Genomic DNA, 27,934 nt, shown 5'->3' on the forward strand with positions numbered 1-27,934 from the left:
GTTGCTGTAAAAAATGTAGGACTCAATGTATTATTTTTATTTTTCGTAGCATTTCTTAGACTGGTAATTTAATTAATGGAACTTCATCCTCATAACCATATTCATATCGTTGAAAACTAACTAAAATGGTATAATTGGTTTTATTAGATTTTAAAAAAATGCCAAAGTCGATTGCATTATGATAATTTCCTTAAAGACATAAAATATTTACTTAGCATTCCAAGAGAATTTATAGCTTAAAAAAGTAATTTTTTACAGCAATTATTCTAATAAGAGGATTTATTACATATGAAAATTACTTTCCTAATGAAATATAAATTTAAACACCTCATATAAAACTTTATTTTTTTATAAAATTATTATTCAAGATATTGTAATACGAAAATTAAAAGCATCTCACTCCGTTCAGTTATCCTTTACATACGTATGTAATGGCTGATTAAGATTCATAATCAAACACGACTTTATCGTACAATTCCTACAACTCCTTATGATATATATTCAAATTTCCTAATGGAGGAAAACTCCTAACTGAACGCCAGTTGCTTTTTCTTGCACGCTAGTGAAGAGAAAATCGAGGGATTCGAAAACATGTCCTCAGGATATCAGTTAATTATATCTACGACATAAAACCAAAGAGTACTACTAAAAGTTGTATAACAAAATGAGCTAGATAGCGCTGATTTTCCATTCCTAAGTAAATCCAGTCCAATCACCCATCTGCATGCAAAACCCGGCAAGTTACATAAAGAAGTCCTTAGTATTCGGCCTTGAAATACTGATTGGCTAGCTTCGTCTCACAGAGGCCTGACGTGTAAAATAGGCGTGTTTACCAATTTTGTTATCTTAAATACCATATAACAACTATATGACTATAACATGTTCATAAATTACACGTTTCCATTTCAACGATAAGTCAAGCAATTGACACAACTAAATACATGATATTAACAATCATGTTCTCTTTGACAAACGCCCAGAGCGTACTGTGTGGTTCATAGTTCGAAGTATCACGCAATACAGATTTGCAGTGAAGATCTTAACTACATATATTATAGCTAAACAGTTATTGAATACCAACTTAACGTTAAACATTCTTCGCCTCGTGGATTTTTTATCGCAGTATTGTTTAAGAGGAAGTTTGTTTGATCGTGCTGAGGTTAACTTATCGACTGTTTATTCAGACATTTTAGAGTCTGTTATCGATCATTTATTCATCGATCATCAATTTTGATAGTTCCTTTACTGTGGAAGCTTGTCGTCTTTTGAACGCTCTCCCCGATGATATTGGATGTATCGAGGACCGTGCGCGGGGATTAGGGGCTTGCTCCTGTGGGATCTGTGGGGGTGACGGGCGGTGCCGCTTGTTGAGGACATGTTGTCAGTCGGTGTGTTAAGAATGATTGAAAGTGTCTTCTTGTTCTTCACTGTGAATTTATATTGTATTTATTAAAATATATATAAACCTTTTCTTTTGTATGTAAGTTTTGAATTCATTTTAATGTGTAGATTTTTACTTTAAGTTCATTTAAATTTGTATAGATTAAGTAATTTTGTTATTTTATATTTAAAGTATAAGTTAATAATTTAGCGGAATTGTATCATACTATTGTAAATTTACTATAAACTATATGAGGTTGAGTGGTAGAGAGGGCTTCTATTAGCCCGACAGAACTTGTATTATTTATTGTGTACTCAATTTTCAAAAAATCATTCATCATATTTCTACATAATACTTCTTAACTCTCTTATATATCCTTTTCAAATTAACAACAAAGTTGACTCACCTATTGTCTCAATGTAGGCCATTTGAAATTCATTGATGGGATATAGACTGGAAATTATGTTTTCTGCCGTTAAAAGTTAAAAAGCTTAGATGCTTCATACGTTAACACATATTACTATTATCATTATGAGGCGGTTTTTATATTAAACACTACCATTGACTCTTAATAAAAAAAATCTCCAGATCGTAAGTAGTGTATAATGAAGTAACTCGCTAAGCCTACCAAGGGTGAAACAGAAGAGAGATGAACTTGCCTGGCAGCATATTAATTGTGGTAGGGTAGAAGCCCTTCTTGAAGCCAAAATAATAGCTAATGAACCCTCACAAGTGGGTGTAATATTCGCACCCTAAGCTTGTGGACCTGGGCTAAACGTTGCCAATAACGTTGCCACTGAAAAATATGGCCGGCTCTTGTTTGAACATGCCTGTGCTAGCGGCCATCTTGAATTTAGCTTCATGGTTAAACATCAAACATTTTTACTCCCTTATTTTTTATATCACTGAATCATTCTTTTTTAAGAATTAGTTATATAAAAAATAATCTTAAGCCTTTTTCAACTGTATCGTTTAAATATTCAAAAAGTACAAACTGAACAATGAAGGCTAAAAATCATTTAGATGCGTAATGATATCTATATTATATTTGATATTATATTGGTATCTATATTATCTGATCTACGTAATGATATCTGCTAATATGATATATATATATATATATATATATATATATATAAAATTATAAATCTCATAATACTACAAGGGCACATTTTGGGAAAGAAATTTTGGAAGTGTAACATTCATTGTTCTTATGAGTAAAACTTATGTTATTCCAATATAATATAGTCGGCTTTAAATGAAACAACAAATGGACAATTTTATTTTATCTCTATAGTATTATAATGTGTAATTATCAAAGCAGTACTTATCTATCAAAATCATTGTAAAATTTCATTAATCTATTTTGGATTAACTCCATCCCCGAAGCGTGTACAAACTTTCCATCTTTCTCCATTGTTCTCCGAACTGCATTATTTAGTCTCAAACTAATGTTTGGTCCTTCGAGCCGGATATTTTCTAACTTACTCTTCATTTTCTTTTTTAGTATTTCAAATTAATTATTTACTTCCTTTCATAAAAAAAGAAAACTTATAGTTCTATTTATAGTACAACCGTCATCCAACGAGTAACTTGACCGTATCTGTGACATTTCAGGTAGCAGCCTCGCCGCCCAGCAAGCGATTTCCTCCGGCGCCCTTGTTTCCTCTCACCGTGAAACGCCGCTTTGGGCGCTTTGTTTGCCGTGAAAGGCTTATCATTTTCATAGTCGTTACATATTCAGTGGGTTTCATCAGCGTCCATTGTGGTGCTCTCATTGTTACTCGGAACGGTCCTCTTGCCGCTGCCGGGCCTAGGGACCATGTAACAGGACTGCCCTCAAGTAGGCTTTGTGCACAATTCTCATTAAACGTGGACTCGACATTTACCACTTTCTATTCCTAATTTTTTTCATTTGAAAGTTTTGCCAGTTTCACTTTTTATTTCCTGAATACTAAAGAAAAAAGGAAAGATCTATGACCAGCCCTTTTTTGTCTGCGTATCTAGGTCAGAGACTGTACAAATCCAAAATCTTCCAAATTCCTTTTCCAGCTCTGCTCCTTTCGTCATTGGATGGTACTTGCATCAACTAATGAATTTTCCTGTTATTACTCACTAATATGCACAAATGAACAGAACAAGTTCACTCTTAATGATTTCATAACGGAAATTAACACTTTTTATATATAAAACTAAAACTTTTGACTTACTCAAAAATGATTAAACAAAACTTCGACTTATAATCATTATTCAACTGTTAACATTGGAATTATAAGTTCACAGAGATGCATTGACCAGGACTACACATTATTCAGAAACCTCTAATCCACACATCAGCATCTCCAAATGTAACTTTTATTGGAACCTCTAGCGGAACCGTTGTGCCAAGTTGGCTATACCAGCAGCAGAACATTTATGCATTTGGAAGCTGAAGAAGCCTACGCACCGACAACACTCGTACCTGAAGTTGACCAATAAAGAACCAGCACTATGGCTGTACTGTAGAGTAGATTGAACAGTTTATAGAGTTACAGGTTGTGCTTACCCAAAAGCTTGGTGACCGCTCCTTGCTGATGGCTCAGCAGATCGTAGTGGCGGAACCTGCTGAGCTCGAGCAGCCGCTGCTGCTGCTGAGACACCAGAGAGGCGAGCGGCTGCTGACTGGCTGCTAGCGCGTACAGCTCTCGCAATGTGGAAGCCTGTCCGCCTGCAACCACAGACCAAACTCTTATTTTAAAGAGTAACAATACTAGACAGAAAAGTACTGGTAATTAGAGACTCTAGATTATATAAAGATCCAAAAAAGTGACTTGATTCACTCAAGATATAGATAATACACTTTTCCAAACGCACAATGAAGCAGTAGCTTTGATCAATCTTTAATCATTCTGAGGTCCGGCGTATTATTTCAGTTAGTTCTGAGGTCTGACGCTAGGGCTGCGCTACGCAACTTTGATCGTTACGGTCCAAATATTTACTACCGTAATGTTACTAAACAGACCACAGCCCGAGCGTTCACTTTTCCGTACATCAATTAATTAGTAACATTGGATGAATCAACTCTTGTGTTAGTAACACAATCAAAAGGCAATAGTCACTTGATTGACACATAGAACATTATCTGTACAAAACCAGGTAGAGCTTCATAATTCACATAAACTAAGATATCGAATGAATTAAGAAGCATAACTTAATATGAATATGTAAGGAGTATGAAATTAAATATTATATTTACAATGGAAAAAAAGAATTCCTATGTTTACAACAAACACCGTACCACCTAAGATACTACCATTCTTTATTAGCATAATACATGAATAAATATTCGATCACTAGAATCAGAATCACCTCAATTGCAACAAGAATAACATAGTAGTACTGTTCAAGAAAGGTATCTTCAACATGTGTGTATTCTGGAAGCCAGTAATGCATTCTTAAACAACAAATAACGAAACGAGAAAAAAGCTATTCTCTTCTCAAAGGAAAGCTATTCTCTTTTACATAAATGTTTCGCCACAATGTAGGAATGGTATCATATATATCATTTATATACAGCAAGAAATGTGTGAGGCTCTTGGAATGAATTACCTAACTTACGCAACCACTTCCAAATCAGGAAATGTATAATTTATTTAAATCGCAAGGTATATAAATAGTTTTTAATCAATATCAACGAGATAGTGGTTTTTGTTTGCGTGGTTCAGTTAAGAAATCGGTAGTTGCTAGATTCAAATAGGTAAGGCTAAAAGGGGGAAGCCTTAATGTCTTTTAGTGCATATTTCTAAGATATAAAGATTATCTATCAGCACATTACAAAGTACCTGTTCAGTATTTTATGACAGTCAATAGTTACTTGAGGCGAAACTGTGATGTGGGACAAACAAACAGTTTTTAAGCAAGCGTCTATTAAGGAACGTTATTTTCTAAATAGAAACTAACTTTTAATGCAATGACTTATGAGATTTCGTTATCGAAAGATTTTAAAATGAAGATCTATTTATTCCTTTACCTTTTGCAAAACAATGCGCACACATCACTCAATCAAAAACGCCAAGAGCACAAAGTTAATTCTGAATCATCGTTAAGGAAATTACTCGAAATTAAAAACTAAAGTGAAGGATGTTTTATTTAACCAGGCGAAGTTAGGGCTAAGAAGCCCTCTCTGACGCTGAAATTGAAGATCAACGGCTTAAAGGTGACTTCCGAACCACCACCGAAGCAGCAGCCACGCTAGAAGTTGCTTGGTCCGGTTATTTTACGATAACCGCTAAAGCCGCTACACTGCGCTATTAGTCACTATTATAAACAGTACCGATGTAAAATAACGCTTTCTCTAAACGTGTAGACGGGTTCCTTGTCAAATCAGGCCTACTCTCTCTGAGACGACTCCAGAATCACGCCTCACATCTCTCACTTCCTCCCGGTGGACGATCATTGTGGAAGTTACCCCTCGTTTAGCGGGGACAAAGGAGGGCACAAAAACAAGTGTCGCTGTTAGTCTCGGGCAACGGGGGGTTCCCCGCGGGGCTCCTGGCTCTGGAGTCGCGGTAATTGAAAGCTGATTCGCGTTGTACATGGCCAATAGAGACTCTCTGCATACCGCCTCACCGTGGAACGAAACAAATTGCCTCTCTGAATAGTCACCGGTAATGTTTATAGGCCGTTATGTCCCCGTCGCGTCCGCACTTCGCGGCCACCGCCATCACAGCCCGACTTCCGTCAACTGCCGGCCATTCTGCATACCGTACTACTGTACTTCCTTACACGCGCTGTATGCTTGCTAGGTACTTTGGCGTTCATGTTATAAGGTCTTTATCCAAATACTGTCCAAGTCAGGTCTGATTTACCCATATCTTACCTACGGATTGGTGTTATGGGGCTCTTGTTCAGACGATCAATTTTTGAAAGCCTTCAAACTTCAAATAAAAGTGATTCGAATCATCACAAACATGAATTTTAGAGAGTAGTACCGACCAGCCTTCAAAGCCTTGCAACTGTTGACTCTGTTCAGCCTCTATATCCTAGAAACAGTTTCACTTTGTATGTCCAAATATACCCTGATGAGGGGCCGGGGGCCGTGACGTGCACGGATATGAGACAAGAGGCAGAGACAACTACCGTTCTGGAAGACACAGAACGGTAGTTTATGAACCTTCGTAAGCAGGTATCCATTTTATCAACAGATTGCCTGCTTCTATTACAAATGAATCAACGCCTAAGGCGTTAAAAACCCGTCTTAAACACTCTTTAGCGTCAAGGGTATTTTACAACGTCGCGTCGCACGGCGAGTTTTCGGCATGTAGCTGGGAGACCACCAATTTCTTAAAACAGACCCTGGCGTTGAAGATTGTGTAAATTGGCAAGTTACTGGAGTGAAAGAGTGTAAAATTTGAATGTGTGAATGTGACTCTGTGGTATGAATGCAAAAGCTGAAAATATGAAATGGCTGACTGTTACCATATAATATATATTGTATGTGGTAATTAAAGTTTTGATTTGATTTGGAGGTAAGTCTGTCTCCATTTACTATTTTTTATTTTTTCGCCAGAATTGTGGGGTGGCGCAGAAGGCGTTCAACATTGGGATAATAACGTTTGGTTATTCTTTTGATAATTTTGATGTAAAATAGCTCTGTATAAGAATAATTTAATTATTCAAAAGACTAGAGATATTCTTTCCTCAAAATATAATCAGATTTGTAAAAATACCTCAGATGAATTGACAATTTTACTGAATATTGATCATTTTACTGAAGATTGATCATTTTGCCGATGAGTATTTTACAGAACATTGATCATTTATCGAAGATCGATCGTTTCACTGAAGATTTATATTTGTATCCTCACATTTAAAACCCTAACTGGCTCCTTTCAATTCAACCACGCGTCTGTAACATAGTAAAACGTAACAAAAATCAGGTAGCGTCAATACTTTACAGTAGCTTGTTTAACGAAATTTCTTCTTATATTGGGTCCAATTAATTTTAAAATCGTTCTGTCAGTTCTATTAATTGCTGTCATAACTGCAAATATTATTATTATCCATTCTCTTCAAGAAAGGAGGTTTTAGTTCATTGTGTTTCTATGCAAGACTTTCTACTGCACGCCATACTAGTTAGCCGATAAAATAAACTATGATTTTACTTAATTGAAGCATTAAATGAATTACTTAAGCGCCAACAAAACTTAACATCTTAAGGGACGACTTTTTTCAAAAGTTCAAGAAACTTTTAATACTTTTTTTTTCTAATAGATATCTACTTAAAAAATCTCTGAAAAAGTTATTAGCGTATTTATTGTATTATATTTTTATTTTATATTAGAAAAAAGATTTCCCCAATTGGGCACAAAGCACAGATGTTATAAGTTTTTTTTTTGTAAAGTAAGGTCCACATTTGACATTAGGCTGATTTTGGGTAAATTAATATTCAATTGTTTTCATATGCTTTAGTAATAAAATGAATTTTTGTAACATTTCAGTAAAAAAAGAGTAAAACTACATCTTACTGTATAAAACCTGTCAGCTAGCAAGTCTAAAATGAGTAAGTTAAACTGTGTCCACATTTGGGTTTTGGTCATAAATGGGCATGGGTGATAGGTTCAGTGTAATTATTTTTATAATTAATTCTTATGTGAAAAATGGAAATGGCTGAACAAAATTAAGTATTAAGCATCAGGAAAAATACTCCCAGTCTTATACTCACACAGAAAGTGCATCTATACACATGTACAAAATTGAAGAATCTCACACTTTAGGCACAACGAGGAGACTTACAAAATCAGCTGTTAGACCTGACTGAAAAATAGTCAATAATAATAACAAAACAGTGCTACCAACATACAAAATGTTATTGTGCCCATCCGGGTGTTTATTTCATACGCGAACCACAATATATTCTTTTAAGTTAATGTACCGAAATGGGCAAGTCCCTGAAGAAATTAAATATATTATCAGTTATTGATTTGCCATCAAATCTTAATTAAGACTTGGCCTAGATATTAAGTAACATAGACATGTTTGCCTATAAATAGGATTAATATCCCACTTTACAAGTAGATGTTTAATCCTAAGTCTATGTTAGCTCGTTTTATAGTAAGAGTAATGTGTTCATTTATCGTTAACTCTTAATTGTTGTGTACTGGATAATAACTTACACACCCACGTCCGGTAGTACTGATATTAAACACACCTCAAGATAGAGCTGTTACAGACAGGCCTCTGGGATGTATAAATTAAAGCTTATTTTGATGAATTACTTACGAATTACATGGAATTACTTACGAACCAACAGATTACTCAGTGATCATGATATATTGTATTAACTGTATAATTGACGCTCTTGTTGGTTTTCTCCCTAAAACATTGAATTTCACGACGGTAAAAATACCTACAGTAAAATAATGGTTCATCAAACACTATATTTACTGTATGTTGGTGGTGTTGAGTTCTCAAATTAACATTTTAGCTGTGATCTAGTTTCAGTGATATACTTGACGGTATGGACACTTATCAAAGTGAAATTTACCACTTGTCTCTTTTCTTTGTTTTGTTCTCTTAGAAAATGGCATCTAGCCATATAAGGACCTTTGCACTGATTCCGGAGTGACAGAATTTTTGGATGTGTAAGGTTGGAAGAAGGGGCCGCCTCCTGTCACTTATGAGGAAAAGTTTAGGGCACTAATTGTAACTCATGTCCCACGGAAGAAGGAGAAGCCAGCTCTAAACCAGCCTCTAGTCAAAGCAGGCAGGGGGTGACACGCCCTTGTGTCTAGGCCGGCAAGACTCAGGGAACAAACCCCACCAACTCCAATAGTCACCTCCTGCTGTAGACTTGACCTAACAAATTAGCCTTGCGCCTCAGAATTTCGACATTTGCGGTTACTGATGTACCGCTCCTGGACATCCATAAGGTTTCCCAGATTTAAATGATACATCGGGGTTTCCTCTACCCAGTGTAGGTTCAACTGGAGGGTATAAACCAGCCAAAAGTGAACCGTCCTGGGGAAATATATGTGTACAAATGTTTACTGTATATTAATTAAATCTGTAGGCAAGGCATCAAGTGAAATTTCCATTAAAGTCCTAGGATCGGATAAAATGTACCAACTTGTTGATATTGTTTTTAGAGTAAACCCAGCTCGTAATATATGATGATTATAACCATAAAATATTGGGCCTTGGAAAGATATAAAAGAAGATAGGAATGGATATATGGGAAGATAAGAAGGAAAAACACGCAACAAAGCTGATGGCTATGATATTCTGCTATTCTTTGTCTATAATTGTATTCCATCATGGATGCAAATGATAGTTTTATTTAAATTCTCTACACTTTTATTTCACATTTTTTTAATATATGCCTGAACTCCGAAGTTGACAAATACCTGACGTGTCCAAAGATTAAATTCTCTCTGTTCTTTAAGATCAAAATTGTATCAGACAAACAGGCTAGAGTTATTTTTCATCCCTTCACAAAGTTTCCGATCCAATAGAAAACCCAAAATATTTTCCAGAATGTATTTATTCAAAAAGAATTGGTAATCATGTGTCACAATCGGCTTGGGGTATACAAAAAAATGTGATGTTGTTGTATGTTATAAAATCACAAAGACCGTATCTTTGAGGTCCATAAAGTTTGAGCTCAGTTGGCCAAAAACAAAAATAGCTCAATCACTCGGGAGCATGGCGAATACAAGAAACAAACCAGAGGAAGAACCGAGCGCGCCGAGGACCATCCTATTGAGGAGAGAGTATATCGAGAAAAGATGACAATTGCTGCCTCTGGTCCAGGTCTGGGCACAATGCAGCTAAACACCAGCGCGAATCGGAATTACGAGCGGTGAAAGAGAGCGGCCAGAAATTCACATCGAAATTCACAATAATCATGATATCGATGTACGGTTCGAGTCGAATCGATCTGGAGCCATATCGATATAATAACCACCGGCTTATTTTATGTAATGGCTTTTATTTCGTGCCATTGTGCCCGCCGCATCCGCATATTCCAGAAGGTCAACGGAACCGACTCCAGCGGCTCCAGCGTACCGTTTACTCCAGCTCCAGAACTAAACAGGGCCGAGACGAATCGCGTAGAAGCATTTATAAATAATGGCTTGCAACTGCAGGCTAACCAGTTATTACTTATTATTGTGCTTCCCGAGATGTTTTCATCCCATTCAAACCTAGTGGCCATGACTGAGATCGTTTTTGTACCAACTGTGTGGCGAAAATATCCCCCAGGAGGGTACACTTCGGTTGGTTTATGCCTGCGAGTAGAAATCACGCTGGGTATAGCAAAAACCGATGTGTTACTTTCATCTGGTGAACCGAATGAATGTCCAGGACCAGCCCATCTCTAATTGAAAATCTCCAGGTCTGCAGTACTTAGATCTATTCGATAGATCTAGCTTATTGTGGAGAATGACTGTTGGAGTGGGTGTAGCCTCTTCAGTAGGCTACTAAAGGTTTCAGCAAGCATAAACATGAGTGAGGATAGCAAACTTTCTGCTTTGACTGCAAGAGGCTCGAACATATGTATTTTGTTTCCAAGATGTCATGACTGAGATCGTTTTTGCAGCAACTGCGTGGCGAGAATGTCCCCCAGGAGGGTACTCTTCGGGTGGTTTATGCCTGCGAGTAGAAATCACGCTGGGTATAGCAAAAACCGATGTGTTACTTTCATCTGGTGAACCGAATGAATGTCCAGGACCAGCCCATCTCTAATTGAAAATCTCCAGGTCTGCAGTACTTAGATCTATTCGATAGATCTAGCTTATTGTGGAGAATGACTGTTGGAGTGGGTGTAGCCTCTTCAGTAGGCTACTAAAGGTTTCAGCAAGCATAAACATGAGTGAGGATAGCAAACTTTCTGCTTTGACAGCAAGAGGCTCGAACATATGTATTTTGTTTCCAAGATGTCATGACTGAGATCGTTTTTTGCAGCAACTGCGTGGCGAAAATGTCCCCCAGGAGGGTACTCTTCGGGTGGTTTATGCCTGTGAGTACAAATCACGCTGGGTATAGCAAAAACCGATGTGACACTTTCATCTGGTGAACTTAATGAATGTCCAAGAGCAGCACATCTCTAATTGTAAATATCCAGGTCTGCAGGCGATAGGTTCTAGTTTACTCTGGAGGATCACTGTTGGAGTGGGTGTGGTCTCTTCAGTGATAAAGGTTTCAGCAAGCACAAACATGAGTGAGGACAGCAACCTTCCTGCTTTGACTGGGAGAGGCTGAAACTTATATATTTTGCTTCCAAGGTGTCATGATAGTGTCCGCTATACCTCCTTTTGACAGAAGTACTATGGGCTCTTGACAAGATTCGGCTCTTTTCTCCAACTTTACCAATTCTGAAGTTCCTGTCATTTCGGAAGCAGTGCAAATGTAGTGAGAGTTTTGCCCAGATTCTTTTCCCAAACTAAAAAATATGGCGGTTGCACGATACTTCAAAGGCTTTGAAGTTGATTTTAAATTGATTTCGTACACGCTCATGTCCCTTGCATACATTTTCCTCTCATCCATAAACGCAACGGCTGTTACTCTTATTTTTTGAACTTTGGAATGGGAGTCAATATAAAGTGCCGAATAGGCCTTGTACAAACCTACATGTAATATAATACGCGACAGTGCTTGCGCCACAAATATCCTGTTTCTTCCCACAAACAAGCAAATGTAGCATAAAAAAGACAATACGCTTTTAGTCTGTATACTACTGCACTACGTATACAAACATAAAAGCAATAAAAAAATATGTACACTTCGATCGACCTGCAGTTACTTCGAGTAAGTAGACCCAGACGTTTTGCCAACACTTTAAGTGTAGAAAAATCGATAGCTTGTGAGATCATTGTCAGGAAGAAATTTTTCAATACATACATTTGTATTGATATTATTTAAACTATCACAAATTTTGAACATTTTCCATAGTTAGGGTATATCTTACAAGAGTAGAAACGTACGTTTCGGGGGTTGAAATCTATCCTCTTCTTCACGTGGAAATAAACCTGATACATAATACATAACTTAAGATTGAATAAGCACATATCAATAAATACCATATCAATTATGCAAGTAGTGCGTACAAATTCAAGTCTATACCTGAGGTTCACAGCGTTCAGACTACTTAAAAATCATACGACTCAACAAAATATGCTGTACATACCAGAAAATGTTTTTTACTTAGGTTTCTTGACATGAATAAGAGAACAGATTCCAACCCCTGCGTACTGTTCTGTTCTTGCAACATATAACGGTAGGAAACGTTCGAACTTCTAGACCTTTAAAATCATCAATATTCAGCAATGAGTTTTAAAGGGAAATAATATAATTAATTACTTATAAATTTTCAAATTAGTCTTAACCAGAAGTTGTCCAAATAGACAGTCAGGTACCTCCTCTACTCACAAAACGCATTTTATTTAACGCTCATTGAATCAAACCTATATATATTTTTGTAACTAATTGTGTATCTTCTGGCATTGAGTTGTTTAAAGGATGAAAGCTATGTTTTTTAAAAATGCCTTTGATAAATCAGAATAACACGCATTTTATTTTTCATGCATTTATAAACTCAATGTTTAAAGCTGATGTTATTGATTCTGATTTTGGGTCGAGTAAAGATCTGACATGTGGATAAAAGAGGGAATGAGGTCAGACACGTCAGATTGGGAGGTAAGTGGTTTCAAAATCAGGTCGGAACATCTGCTGGCGCTTCCTTCCTCGCAGTCACCACCTGTTCCTTCCTGCTGTTTTATATCGTACCCTGGGCTTTTGTATCATTCTCGGCCGTGATCTCTAGCTATTCGATTACTCTTTGATGAGTGCCTTAATACAAATTATATAAAGCCTAACCTAACATTGAATTCAAGATTTTGAATCTTTAATTTCGAATTCAAGATTTATTGAAAATCTAGAATCTTTAATTTTGAATTCAAGATTTATGAAAATCTTGAATTTTTAATTTTTAATTCAAGATTTTTTTTAAGGATGGTCTAAATTTTTAATAAGGATTGATTAAGAATTGACTTAAACTAATTTTGTAATTTTTTTAGATTTTGGTGGAATCCAAGTAATTTGAATTAGAGATTTGTCTGTTAAAGAATACGAAATTGGATAAATCTTCCAACGGTGATCAAGACGTTTTGTTTTACTTCTGATGCTCAAATATCACATCCTACATTCTACGAACCCGACATAATTACGAGCCGAATGTATCAAAATATTTCAACCTCTTTTAAAACAAACAATGCAAGGCTTGCTACTTCTGTTTTTTGTAATTTTTTTGTCGCTGTAGCTTAAAAACAGTATTTAAGTGAGTGGTATGCTTATCTAAATGAATAGTTAAAATGTTTCACGGTCTGCAGGCGCATGAAGGCCAGACCATATATACTCCCTAATTTAATACGAGTACGTATTGGGGTTGACAAAACCATTGTTTTGGTTGCTTTATATTAGAAAAAAGATAAATTTTAAACTCCTGGTAAGTGTTCAAGTTTACAAAAAAGGGTCCAGGATCTATATCCATACATGACTTAGTGTAAAAATGTAAGTTAGTTTGGAAGCTCTTCGTATGGATTACTGCTAGAAATACATTATTTATTGGGTTGCAATGTATGTACTACGATAGCTACGAATTCGTAATATTTACTTGGAAATAGTTGCTACTATAAGAATTCAAATGTATGAATGTTGAGTTCATCTCCATTTCACCTTCCGCTTAGAGCAGCATCTGAAATCTAAAGCTGTCACAGACGTGACTCCTGAAAACAGAAGTTAAAAAGTAACATTGTATACGTATCTGATGTTTATTGTATCTGACGCCATAAATACTGTACATTGTACTTTAATCGAATAAAGCTATTGATTGATTGATAATTAATCGCTAAGAGCCACCTATGAAACCATGACATCCAAGCAAATATGTTTCCATTTGGCAATGAGTCTAGTTTCAACTATCCTTAGAGAACATTCTAAAATGATTCCACATGTACATTCATGTTAACTCCCAATCGTTCAGTTAGAGTCAAATAATGGTTCCATATGACGCCCCTGTTTGTCCCGGTGGGAAATGGTGTGAAGCCACCGATAACAGTTAGTTATTTATAAAACTGTGTCTTACTAGCTTATAGGTCGGTAATCATCCGGAGAACAATCGTCCACGTCGCGGCGGTGTGACATCCAGTCAAGGCTGAACAATGCCGCATGTCTGAGACGATCGGGGGGAAAGCAGCTCGACCCCCGGTCCCTCATGTCAACGCGACAATACGGTAACTGTACATCAATAGAGTAGCGGATCGCATACATCGACTGTCGCATGTTGACGGGATAATGCGATGTAAATATCCTGTGACAAACTGACTTACAGGTCGAGCCGGGCCGGATTGTCATCGCCGGAGCTCTTCCTGCGACGCTGGGCAATTGCCTCCACTTCTGGGCCTGTCACGCTCCGAGGCGAAATCGCAAACAGAGATGTTTTAGAAATCTGGAATGGCCACCGCCAACTATGCCGGGTTAGGGCACACGACCGGTTCGATTGTAAGTCTAAACTACTCCAACATGAATGACTAAGTATGCAATTCGTCAAGAGATCTGAAAATTATTACGTTTAGTAGAGAATATCCTACATATTTTGTGGAAATTCTATACCAAGTAACTGTAGTTAAACAACGGCCAATCACGATAAATACGATCGTACAGAAAAATAAATAATCTAATATTAAGTAAGTTAGTAATATATGTTGTAACCAATCAGCTAACACGATAAATACTTGAGAGATATAATAACCAGCTGTTCAAATTAAACAAACAAAAAACTCATAAGATTACATTGGAACTTTGGAAGCCCGTTGGACAGTGCCCTATAGATCGGTGGATTTCATATCCATAAAAAGGACATTTAGATTGTAAGTAATAGCTTTCGATTGATACAGTACAGAATATGTAAAGGAAATGTAAATAAAAGTCGTTTGACAGGTATTTGGTCTTCCGATCATATGTTAGTTTGCTTATTTAAAACGCATATGTGACAGATACGGCCAAATACAAAATAATTGAATCGGAAATAGTAAGCGCTCTGTGGTGTAATGGTAGCACATTCACCCGGCAAGTGAGAGATCCGGGTTCGAGTCTCGGCGGAGCAAGTACTTTTTGCGATTCAATGTTTATTGAAATTAAATAAGGCTATTGCCATTTATACAGTTTAATGTAAATAAAAGTCGTTTGAAAGGTATTTGGTCTTCTGATCATATGTTAGTTTGCTTATTTAAAACGCATATGTGACAGATACGGCCAAATACAAAATAATTGAATCTGAAATAGTAAGCGCTCTATGGTGTAATGGTAGCACATTCACCCGGCAAGTGAGAGATCCGGGTTCGAGTCCCGGCGGAGCAAGTACTTTTTGCGATTCAATGTTTATTGAAATTAAATAAGGCTATTGCCATTTATACAGTTTAATGTAAAGGAAATGATAGTTTTAGATACTTAAAAATTACCGTACAAACTTACATAAACTCGTTTAATTAAACTGCCTTATCTAAGAAAGCTTTCTGACTAGAAAACAATTATTGGCCGATAGATCCTTCATTTAAAATAAAACTTAAACTTGTTTTTATCAATCGTTTATTATAGTGTTAGCACGCTTATTTAACATACAGGGTGTTTCAGGCCTTCCGGCAGCAAGCTCCTGTGGTTGAACCGTTTGAGTTAGAGCTGTGCAATAAACTGTAACCTTAGTAAATCTCATACGGCGAATGACGTTAAATTGTTGTTGTCACATTTAAAATACAGAGTGTTTGCGAAAATGAGGGTCACTGGTTCGAATCCTGAAAATTTCGAATAGCAAGATAGGTCATTTTGCAGATCATTTTAAAGCCTTTGGGCGCCGAACAATTTTGTACGCACATTTTGTAAATAGTGCTTAATACAAAATAAAACTAAGTTGCAATTAAAAATTAACTCTCTGTCTACAAGGTATTTTTTAAATATGTTTTTGAAAAATGATTTACCTTGACATGTTTTTACTCAGAAGGTAACCTTTTAAGAACCAAACTAACAATGTTACACAGCTAAAAATGCTTTTTGGTCCATTTATGGTTTTATAACATCCTGAAATAAAAAACAAGCTCGACTTGACTTGCTACAAATGTCTTAGACATGTTGAGACCTGGACAGTCCACTATCAACTTTAACCCAAGGGATTTACCTAAAGAGCATCTCTTAATTCCAAATGTATCTAGAGAAATTGATTGAGACCTTGTGTGGGGGTGTTGAATAAGTTTAATAACACTTTTATCAGAGTTAAGCTCTAAGTTGTTATTTGATAGCCATTTGTTAAACGTTGTTATAGAAGTGGAAATTGTGGCCTATAGGCTATCAGGACCTGCAAACAGCAACTTCGAGTCATCTACGTATAGAAAAAGACTTTCCCAAAGGAAGGATGGAAATTGTATCATTCATATAAATGATACATAATACAGGTCCAAGAATACTCCCCTGGGGTACTCCAAGTTTAGTTTTCACCATCTGAGTACGAGTCCCTAACACATCCACAAACTACTGGCGATGTTTAATTTATATATATATATATATATATATATATATATATATATATATATATGATATTATAATATATATATATATATAATATGAAAATATATTTATATGTAATATATAAATAAATATATATACATACATATATTTATGTATTTTATTATGTTGTTTGTACCAATTTACAACGCGTGGTAAACAAATCGCTAGCAATGGTGCCGTAAAGCATTAGAAGCGACGATACAATATTGTGTTAACGTTTATCAAATATTTATGTAAATGGGGCAGTCATTGCATAACTTTCGAGTCGAACAACACAGAACGACAGTTTGTAATCACTTGTCGTCTCAAGTTGGTGTCAAACTAATCAATATGCTCCCTGATGATATTAAACAACTCAATGATCCAACAAAATTCAAAGCTCGTCTGAAAGACGAAATCTTGTAATTGATGAAAACAGCAACCTAACACCCCCCCCCCCCTCCACAAGAACAAGAACTGTACTTTTTTATATTTAAAAAAAAAAACATTATTTAAATTGTGTATTTCCTTAATTTACTCTGCTGGCACATGCAATGTAGTTGATTACTGTCTCTACGCAATAACGATTATTATTATTACTAAGAATTAAGTGCGATTTTGTAAAACACCGAAAACCGAAATGCCTGCCAAAGCTGTCTACGGTGCCTTAATATGGGTTTTGGTACAGGCTCACTGTATCAGTTTCATTGAAAAAGACTAGCACAGCCACGTCGACGGCTCCGAATCGGCGTAACCGAGAAGAGTTTGGTGAGGACACGCACCTTGGCGGAGTCACCCGAAACTCGAGCCTCGACAGCAAGGGGAAAACAATCTCAGAGACCGGTACGATTTCGAGTGGGCGGGGTGCGAAGTGTTGAGAAACCGTATTAGTTTGGATTAGCTTATCCAAGACTGCTTAGAAATAACCGCAGCCACCACAGGTTTGCGTGCACACGCACACACACAGACACACTCCTGTACGCACATAGCGAGGCCGTGTAAACCGGTACCCACATCGACACGGGGGGAAAATGGCGGCTACCTGGTCACCAACACCTCCCAGGCCAGGCTAGAGTTTCGTGCGGATTGCGAAACACCCGCGAAGCCCTGAGGAAGGGAGGAGAGATGTTGAACCGAAACGTCGCTGCTAATACTACGTCCATCGTGTTGGTAATATTAGCAATCCCAAAGGCCATTATTATAATGAGGAGGTTCCAAGCAAAAGCAAACATGTCACCCAAATGGAACTTTTGGGGAATTTGGAAAAAACTAGAGTATTACAACATTAGGCAGATATTTCAATAAATTATATATTTGTTATGATTGTTGTAAACTTTGTGAGTCAAAATACCGTGGCACATTTCAAATGTATTTCACGTAATGTGCTCGTATTAGCAATAAAAATCATGGACATGTTCTTATTTGACTAATCCACAATGGACATGTTTGCTTTTGCACTAAACCTACATTGGACATGTTTTCTTTTGCTAGGGTTTAAAAATTCAGTAAATCAATAAAATGTATAGTAATAATACTAGTTTATTGGTATACAATATTTTATTTCGGTACATATTATGTTGAATTACTAGTTTAGAAAAGTAGGCATAATGAAATTTTCAGATATGCAGTCCACATCAGGCCTCCAATGCAGTCACACTCATATCTTCCTCGTCACTTCAATTTCATGACATTCCGGTGTCTCCTCTAGGAATTATCTTGTACCAAGACAAGTTACTTATTGTTTTTCCATTTCGTCACCGTACATTAACTTCAGCAACGATTCAACGTCCTTCTCTTAGATGATTTTATAGCATGTGCCAAGTGGAACAGGCTCTAAAGGGGTTGAAAAACACTTGGTAGATGACCAACCCTTCTTCTGCAGGGGAAAATGAACTGTTCAGTATCAATTGAAATCTGTAATGATCAGTTGATTTCACTTTAACGTGGAAAACTTCACGACGGCCAGTTGTTTTCTTCCACTACGCCTGTTCCCTTCTTTAGAAAATCTCTTCTTTTCAGAATATGATCAACGTTTCTAAATCTTGAAGATAAACAATTTTGTGTTTACCAAGGACATCATCTCCCAGTTTCCGCACTTCTCCTACAGATTGGTAGACAGTGTGCCCGTAGTAAATCTTCTTTGGTGCTCATGGTAGGCTGGCTTCCTCAATAACTTCTCTTTGCTCTACCAAAAACTCGGTCAGCGGGCATAATAAACTAAGCCCTCTAATAGGATAATGTTAATGATAATCTCTTTTAAGTTATAACTTTCCGTGCCTTGAAAATACATCAAGTGTGGATCAAGGGGTTATTTTTGTTTTGTCCTGGATACCCATACAAAACAGTCTTTTTGTGTGGACATTTTTCCAGACAAACTTTTTTGCCTCTGAAAATTAGAAAATGCAAAATAGCTGAGGGATACCTCGGTGCCCATCGTCAGCATAGTTCCTCAGTCCAAAGTTTACAATACTGATCTCTTGCATCTGATCCAACAACACGAGGCAGTAAAAGCTAAGTCTGCCTTTTATAAAATGCTTCTTGGATGGGGGTTTTGGGAGAGTTGTACCTGCTGAGGACGAAGCAGAAAGTTACATTCGTCATCTTATTCTCCCCATGAGTTCCATAAAGACTTAGCTCTTATTTTGTGAATTCTTTTTTTCGAACTTAATTTTATTGATGACTGATTTATCGTACATTAGGTTTAGCTTTTTCTGATTTTGATTTTTAAGATCTAGTTCATAGCAAGTGCAGACATACATCTGTGGCAGGGGATCTTATAACACTATATTGAACTCATTAAAAAACTCTGCTAAACTTGCTTTTTGAAACTGTTAGATCCTTTGACACTGTGGCATTGTATATAACGCGCAATTTTGCCTGTTTAAATCTGATTGCAGGTATATTCTCCATTCCTCCCTTTCCCTTTTTTTCTTCTCTTCTTCCTTTTTTTTTTTTCCTTCTTTTTTTCTCTTCTCTTCCTTTTTTTTTTTTCTTTTTTTTTTCTCTTTTTCTCCTTTTTTTTACTTTTTTTTTTTTTTTTTTCTCCTTTTTTTTTCTCCTTTTCTTTTTTTTTTTTTTCCCTTTTTTTTTTTTTTTCTCTTTTTTTCTATTTTTTCTTTTTTTTTTTTTTTTTTTTCTTTCTTTTTTTTTTTTTTTTCTTTCTTTTTTCTTCCTTCCTTTTTTTCTTTTTTCTCCACACCCTTTTTTGAGTTTTTTCTTTTTTTTCTTCTTTTCTTCTTTTTTCCATTTTCTCCTATTTATTCTTTTTTATTTTTTTTTTTTTCCCTTTTCTTTCTTTTTCCTCTTATCTCTTCTCTGTTTTTCTTTATTTTTTTTCTTTTTTCCTTCCCCCTCCTTTTTTTTTTTTTTTTCTTTTTTTCTTTTCTTCTTTTTTTTCTTTTTTTTTTTTTTCTTATTTTTTTTGTGTTCTTGTTATTTTTTTTTTTTGTTTTTTTTTTTTGTTTTTTTTTTTTTTTTTTTTTGTGTTTTTGGCTTCTTAGGTGTGTTTCTTTTGTTTTTTCTCCTGTCTTGTCCTCTTTTAATGCTTCCTTTTTTTACACCTGTTTTTCTTGTTTGTTGTTTGTTTTGTACGACTTCGTTTTGGTTTTGTGCTCCGTTGCTCTGTTTGTTTGTCACACGTTGTGTTCCTTCTTTTGGTTGGTATTGTTGGTTTGTTGGTTGGTTGTTTTTCTTTTTGTCCTTTTTTTGTCTCACACTGTAGTTTTTTTTTTTGTTATTGTTTGTGTTGGTTTCGTTGTGTGTTGGTCCTTGTTCTATCTATATATTCGTGGTGTTTTCTGTCGTTGTGTGACTTTTTTGTACTTTTTTTTTTTTTTTTTTTTTCCCTTCTCTGTCGAACTTCTTTCGATTGTAATGGCTCTCTCTTCCATCTCAGGTTGCATAAAAATAACCTCAGAGCCTGTTTTTTTGGGCTCACACTTTTGGCTGCACCTATAGCCTCCTCTCTTGTCGTTATAGCTTCTCCATTTTTTATCCGTCAGAGCAATGTTGTGCAAGCGGGGTTGCTTTTAAAAGGGTGATATGCATAAAAAACTTTTTGCACACAGGTATTTCTTTCCAGTTACAGGAAATTATATTATACTTCACAGTAAAGCTGTGTTTCTTTGAGCTAATTGAGGTAGGCATAGGTCTCTTTAGTTTAATTTTATTTAGACTTACCCAGATGGCAATGATTCCTCTTGTTTATCTTTTCTGCTTCCTTATAAAGGACTTGTCCTTGGGTTCACAAGCATCTTTAGGTCTCACTAGGGCACATTTTCACACCTTTGTTCTAAATGTTACAAGGTTGGAAAACACGACAAACCAAGGAGGGGCACACATGTCGTTTTAAACTTAGCTAATTTCCTTACACTTGCTAGTCTTTGTTTCTTTCTTGAGCCTTGATTAGCATCACATATTATGACTAAACCATTGTCATCCATATTTTCCATAACTTGATACATAAAAACACTATTAAACTCTATTGGCAAATTATTGATAGACTGTGCAATACAAACACTGGAATTATAACCTCAAACCCAAATAGCAGGTAAATGAGAAATAATAATCATACTATTGCAGGTCACTTGATACAGATGGAGCCTTCCATTGGCTAGAGGGACATGTTTGTGTTCTGCTTGGAACTAAGCGGGGACATGTGATTTCTTTGCTCTGAACCTGCATATTTAATTGTTTATTTTAAATAGGACATGTATTTTTTTGAATGAGGTATAAAGTGAATGGAGTGATAGCAATGATGTTCTTGATTTCAAATCAGCTGCTACTCAAATTTTTATTTTTATGGACATGTTTGCTTTTGCTTGGAACCTCCTCAATTATTGTCATTAATCAATTTTAACGAATCAATACGCCTGTGATGAAATTGTGCTATTTAGAAAGATTCCTGATCAGTTATCACAGAAAAATTAGAAATTAACCACAAAGTTTTTGTTTGGCAAAGCATATGAGCAAAGAATAAAGGTGTTCTGAAGCGTATAATATTCTATAGAAATTTGAAAGCACTATACGATATTAGATTCTATTTTGAAAGCACAAAATGTGGTTACTAGTTTTCGAATGATTGCTGATAAACCTATGATTGTAATGTGAAATGAATATGGGGCTAAAAATACATTTTAACGTTTATTTTACATTATTAAACTATTTTACAATATTATGCTGTTCTAATATTCAAAAGAATTTCCTGAAAAACAATCATCAGTTAATTAGTTTCCCACGAGATTCACGATATCACCACATTCGTGAATCTGAAAGGACGCTTGCGGGACTCATGACTTTTCGACAGGATATTTTATTGTTCCACAACCCAACATATATCAAGTTTTATATCTATGATATACAAATCATTTTGAGAAATATTTTTGTTTTTTCGTTCTCTTGCTACAAAAGATAGTAGTGACTTTATTCGTTTCAGTTATTATACTTCATTATTATTATAATGCGAGCTGGGTTACCTAATTCCTGTGAATGTTCTATATTTATAGTGCGAGTTAGGGTCTGACCAGTCCTCATATGTAATAAAAACAACGTAAATCTAAAAAAGTCTCTGGTAATTTGGAGATATATTAATCTCAGGAGACTCGTTATGAGCTTGAAGAATTCGTGCTCTTATAAGAACTACGTGTTCATTTGTGTGCCATGATAGTTACTTATATTAATTATACGCTTTAAGTTTTTCTAATTAATTTATAAATACTGATATATGCACTTATAGAACTCAATACCAAACATTATATAGAAAGTTCTGGCTCTTGTAAATGCGTTCATTATGCATTGTTTAGTTTTCGAGAGAATTTGAATTGGGAGAAAAAAGTTATTGTTATTTTAAAATTCAAAATTGTAGGAATTTTACTTGTACATATTTATACATTAGATTTACATAAACACAGCCGTATCACTACAATGAGATTTAGACAGAGTTCGTTTTTAAATAATCAATAAAAAGTGCATGAAATAAATGGTCTAGTAATATATTATAAATAGTTTTACTGTACAATACTATTTTATAAAAGTCAAATGATACAATATTAAGTATTTGTTTTCATAATTAAACAGTGAAATTATTAAACGTTCGTCGATAACCTTATACATTTTTGAGACTGTTTCAATAATTTATACACATTTTCTATTTGATCACCTTGTCAGTTTTTTTTAATAAAAGACACTAAGTAATGGAAACAAAATGTTATATTTTTCAGCTTTGATTAGATAATGGAAATTTTAGAATTAGCTTTTATTTTTTTAGACGTATGGGATGGTGCACCGTAAATGTGTGAATACTTTCCAACAAATTCATTCGTTACCTTCTTTCGACATATATCTTTATTCTATTGATCATATAATTAATTTAAAATGTACTATTTGACAACAGGCCAAAACAAGATATTTTGATTGCAAATAAAGTTATCCGTATCATTATATTTGTAATGTTTTGGGTCAAATACAAATAGCCTATAACAATTTGTTTCTAGAACCTTAAATTTTATTTTTATTACATTCAATGCTTAAAAAACTTATTGGGCGTTAACGACACATTACACCTCATGATTCTAAAATGATTACGGTTTCAAACGATTAACACAAGCAATCTGCCTGAGCATACAATAAACAGGAAATCTACGTATTAAAAGAGAACCAATGATACATTGAAAGGCGGAAGGTGTAGTTTACAAATCCATTGATGGGGAGACTACTGTAATATCAGTTTCATTGCGTCCAGTCTCCTGGGCAGAAGCCACAGGTAGAGCTCAATGAAAGCTCAACAATGCGAGATAATTTTTACTATTATAACTCCATTTCCGGCTGGTCAATGGGCCGGGTTTAATGAATGGGTCGGTCTAACGACTGGACAACTGTCTGTGTGTACTCCTACTGCGGCACAAGCCCGTGCAGCTGGCGGCAAGGCGCAGCATCTGATTATCTAATCTAATTGTGATCGGAATCTTCCAGTAAGGTGGACATTAGAGTGAGTGCGAGGACTGGGGGAGAAGGGAGGTGGGTGACTCATGATTTACAGTGATACTATTATTTCAGACCCTTAAGGAATGTCTTTTAGCTATCATGATGACAATTTATCAGAGACGCTTTCAATGAAAGGTTTATACTTCACAGTTAAAATAGGATAGTTTGCTGCCGGCCTCACAGCTGAGGCTTTACTATCAATTTAGAGTTTGAAATTGTTTTAAGTTAAATTCATAGCCCTTTAAAATTTCTTCCTGAATACAAACACTTAAAAAAACACTCCACCTGAAATTACAGGCATTATTAATAGGCAATTTAAGCCATTTCCTAATCAAGCCCAAATAAAAACAGCTGAAAATAAAAATGTGTAATTTTTACAGCGTGAAGATGACCTATAACTTCAAGGAGTTATATGTTTGCACAGGATAACCGGATTTGCCATCGTTATACGTCACAAAAGTAACACAACGTTTCGAGGATTGGAATCTATCCCCTTCGTCAGGTGGGGGAGGTATTAGTACTTACAAAAATAAAGTACTGAAAGAAGAAAAGAAGGAAAAGAAAAGGGTCCAAACGTACCCAAAAGCTGCTTGGAGTCTAGTCCAGGCGTTGTCACTGCAGAGAATGCATGAATGTAGTCCCGAGCACAAGTATCGAGTATAAGTAACACAATCACACATAACACCATCTCGGTTGAAAATCTCTAGCCTTTTGATGTAGTCTCTAAAAGGATATGTAGACTAAAAAGGTAGGCATCACTCATTTTTTGTAAAAACAACTCACTTTTCGTAGGTCAACAGGATATTCCAGTGGTTCCTTGTATTGGCATTTCCATTACAACGCTACTGGACTTAATAAATTGTGAAAGTTAAAGCACAGTCACCATTCAACAGCTTTACTTCTGATATACAAATTTCGGAGATTTTATGTGCGATACTGTACGTGAACAAGAAAAATATCAAGAAATTTCATCGTATTCTGCACAATTGTATACTAAATTATTTTCAGGAATTGTGGTTTTTCATCACAACTTTAGACGGTGTTTTGGAAAATTATTATAATTCAACACCACGCTTATCATCCTCCAGCATCATTTTGATATAAAAAATATGAACAGTATTTATACTGATAAAAATGCAAACGTCTTTGAAAACTTTGGCGGTATAATCATCACTAACGTCTAATTAAACAGAACGCGTAAATAAATTTTGTTATCAAGCTCAAGTAGTATTTAAGGTCACAGTTTGTTCAGTTGATCACTTTTTATGACTTATTTTATATTTAACTTGATTATTTTATGCAATATTTTCAAATAACATTGTTTAGTGTGTGGTTGCTTGATGACGAGTTAAGTTAGAAATCAAACAAATACAAGTTTAGACAAGGCCATAGTAAACTTCAGAAGTATGTTTAAAAAAAAAACCAGTCGTCATAGTTTTGTATAAAATATTGTAATAATACTATTTTAACTCTTGTAACCTCGATTATTGAATATTTAATGGACTGGTAGATTTTAATAGACAGGGAGCGAATTTTTTGTCTCTAACCGACCGCTCGTCAAGGGCCGAGTTCCTTTCCCAGATGTTTCGTGAGAAAAGTGGATACCAGTGGAAGAATTATCCTTAGGAACAAGTTTGTCCAGTCCTTTAGATCTGTCCGGCAACACCTCACACTCCAACAGGCGACTATTGGTCAATTAACTGTCGCACTGCTGACTCTATGAATAAATTACCCAATGCGCAGCAGCTCAAGTTACCTGAGACTGCTGCGTTGACGCGATTTGTTTTGACGGCAGAACAGGAGCCAACCAACGGTAGCTGGCCTTCTAGCTCTCACACTTTCCGACCTCTCTGCACTTCTGGGCAACGGTAGCTGGCCTTCTAGCTCTCACACTTTCCGACCTCTCTGCACTTCTGGGCAACGGTAGCTGGCATTCTAGCTCTCACACTTTCCTACCTCTCTGCACTTCTGGGCAACGGTAGCTGGCCTTCTAGCTCTCACACTTTCCGACCTCTCTGCACTTCTGGGCAACGGTAGCTGGCCTTCTAGCTCTCACACTTTCCGACTTCTCTGCACTTCTGGGCAACGGTAGCCGGCCTTCCAGCTCTCACACTTTCCGACCTCTCTGGACTTCTAGGCAACGGTAGCCGGCCTTCTAGCTCTCACACTTTCCGACCTCTCTGTACTTCTGGGCAACGGTAGCTGGCCTTCTAGCTCTCACGCTTTCCGATTTCTCTGTACTTCTGGGCAACGGTAGCCGGCCTTCTAGCTCTCACACTTTCCGACCTCTCTGGACTTCTAGGCAACGGTAGCCGGCCTTCTAGCTCTCACACTTTCCGACCTCTCTGCACTTCTGGGCAACGGTAGCTGGCCTTCTAGCTCTCACACTTTCCGACCTCTCTGCACTTCTGGGCAACGGTAGCTGGCCTTCTAGCTCTCACACTTTCCGACCTCTCTGCACTTCTGGGCAACGGTCAATGTCACTATTTATCAGTTACAATACAAAATTTTTGAGGCTTAACTATTTGTTTTTATCGATTTTGTCCATAAACTTTCAGGCAACATCCATGAAATAACATTGATTCTGTAACATATTACACCTACTTTATAATATTTTATATTTATTTTTACGTTATTTATTTGTATTTTCGATGAAGCCTTATGTGTTCTGACCCCATTTATCAACTTAGCACCAGCTGTGCATAATTAACAAAACGTGACCCTTCCAAGAACTGGCATTTCTTCACATTGATAGACTTCTACAGAGAATTTGAGTGTTTATTGGCTTTATGAAAATTCAGGAATTTTGCAGTTTAAAAAATATGATCAAAAATACAGTTGTTCGCTTTTCAAAACTTTTAACTTTTTATTTACGCGTCACTCAATGCTTATTGTGAAATGCATACAATTGCGTATTACTTTAACATTAAATTAACTAACCGTAGTACATGTTAATAAGTTTCGTTTAAAACATTCTTATTCACTTTTGACCACAAACGAGAATATGATAGTTGCTATAATATTGATTCATAGCTACGTTTATACCCTACGCGTTGATTTGTATTTTACAAATTATAGCTTAAAGCTTCCAGCTGTTCGTGTATACTTACCGGAACGGGTCGATTTTTTGTCAAACTGCCAATAATTAATTATGTAGATTTATCACAAAGAGACCTTAAATGACTCAAACGCCAAAAGTTATAACCAATGTCTAATGTCTACGGTACACCTTCCTCTTAATGCAGTGTCTGAAATCTGACGCCATCACAGATTTGATTACTGGAATCTGGAATCATGTTCTCCTGAAGAGATCCCAAAATAGTCGGCGACGAAGAAGATGAAAAGGAAGTCTTTGCATCGTTTCGACATCAGAAACGCCTAGACTACAAAAGGTAGTATAATCTAGGTGAAGAGGTATTCCCATTGTCTCGTCAGGTGTACTATTAAGTACACTATAATGTTTTAGACACGATCCCAAAGAATAGCGGAGCAACCGATTTTTTACACTAACGCATAACTATGGTGGGAAGGGTTGATTCAATGTTAATGTTGGATTTGCTCCAGTTTACCTTCATCTTAACTGGAGCCAACTCAACATTCACATTGAATCAACTTCCCCAACAACTCCCCCTACGTAATGGGCAATGTCTATAATTGAGAGCGGCACTGAAACCTGGTCTTCAAGCAGGAAGGACAATTCCTTGATTGTACATTAAATTAATTTCAGACCTCATTATAGATTCTTTAATTTAAATTGTTACAAGTTACACCAAATAAATTTAAACGATGTATTTTGTAATGCACTGTAAATTCAAATAATTAGTTCTCTAAGTTAAGGAAACAGGATTTTTCCGGACATTTGCCATCGTTCAGTGAAACAAGAAATCAGTAACACTACGTTTCGAGATCTGCAATCTGATCTCTTCTTCAGGTGAAGAACTAACCTATAAATGATTACAAACCTTCAAAGAAAGAATTGATTCTCTAAGTTGATATTGTATT

At 36.0% G+C, this 27,934-nt stretch overlaps 1 protein-coding gene across 1 annotated transcript in view; it reads right to left on the minus strand.

The window, feature by feature from the left end:
- The window catches only part of LOC124362087 (paired box protein Pax-6-like), an 81,476-nt gene that overhangs the window by 34,805 nt on the left and 18,737 nt on the right, over nucleotides 1-27,934 (minus strand). The window contains exon 2 of the mRNA XM_046816260.1: nucleotides 3,927-4,088. Coding sequence (XP_046672216.1) covers nucleotides 3,927-4,088 — 162 coding nt within the window. The remainder of the gene's footprint in view (nucleotides 1-3,926; nucleotides 4,089-27,934) is intronic.

Source organism: Homalodisca vitripennis, chromosome 5 (assembly GCF_021130785.1).
Source record: "Homalodisca vitripennis isolate AUS2020 chromosome 5, UT_GWSS_2.1, whole genome shotgun sequence".
NCBI lineage: Eukaryota > Metazoa > Arthropoda > Insecta > Hemiptera > Cicadellidae > Homalodisca > Homalodisca vitripennis.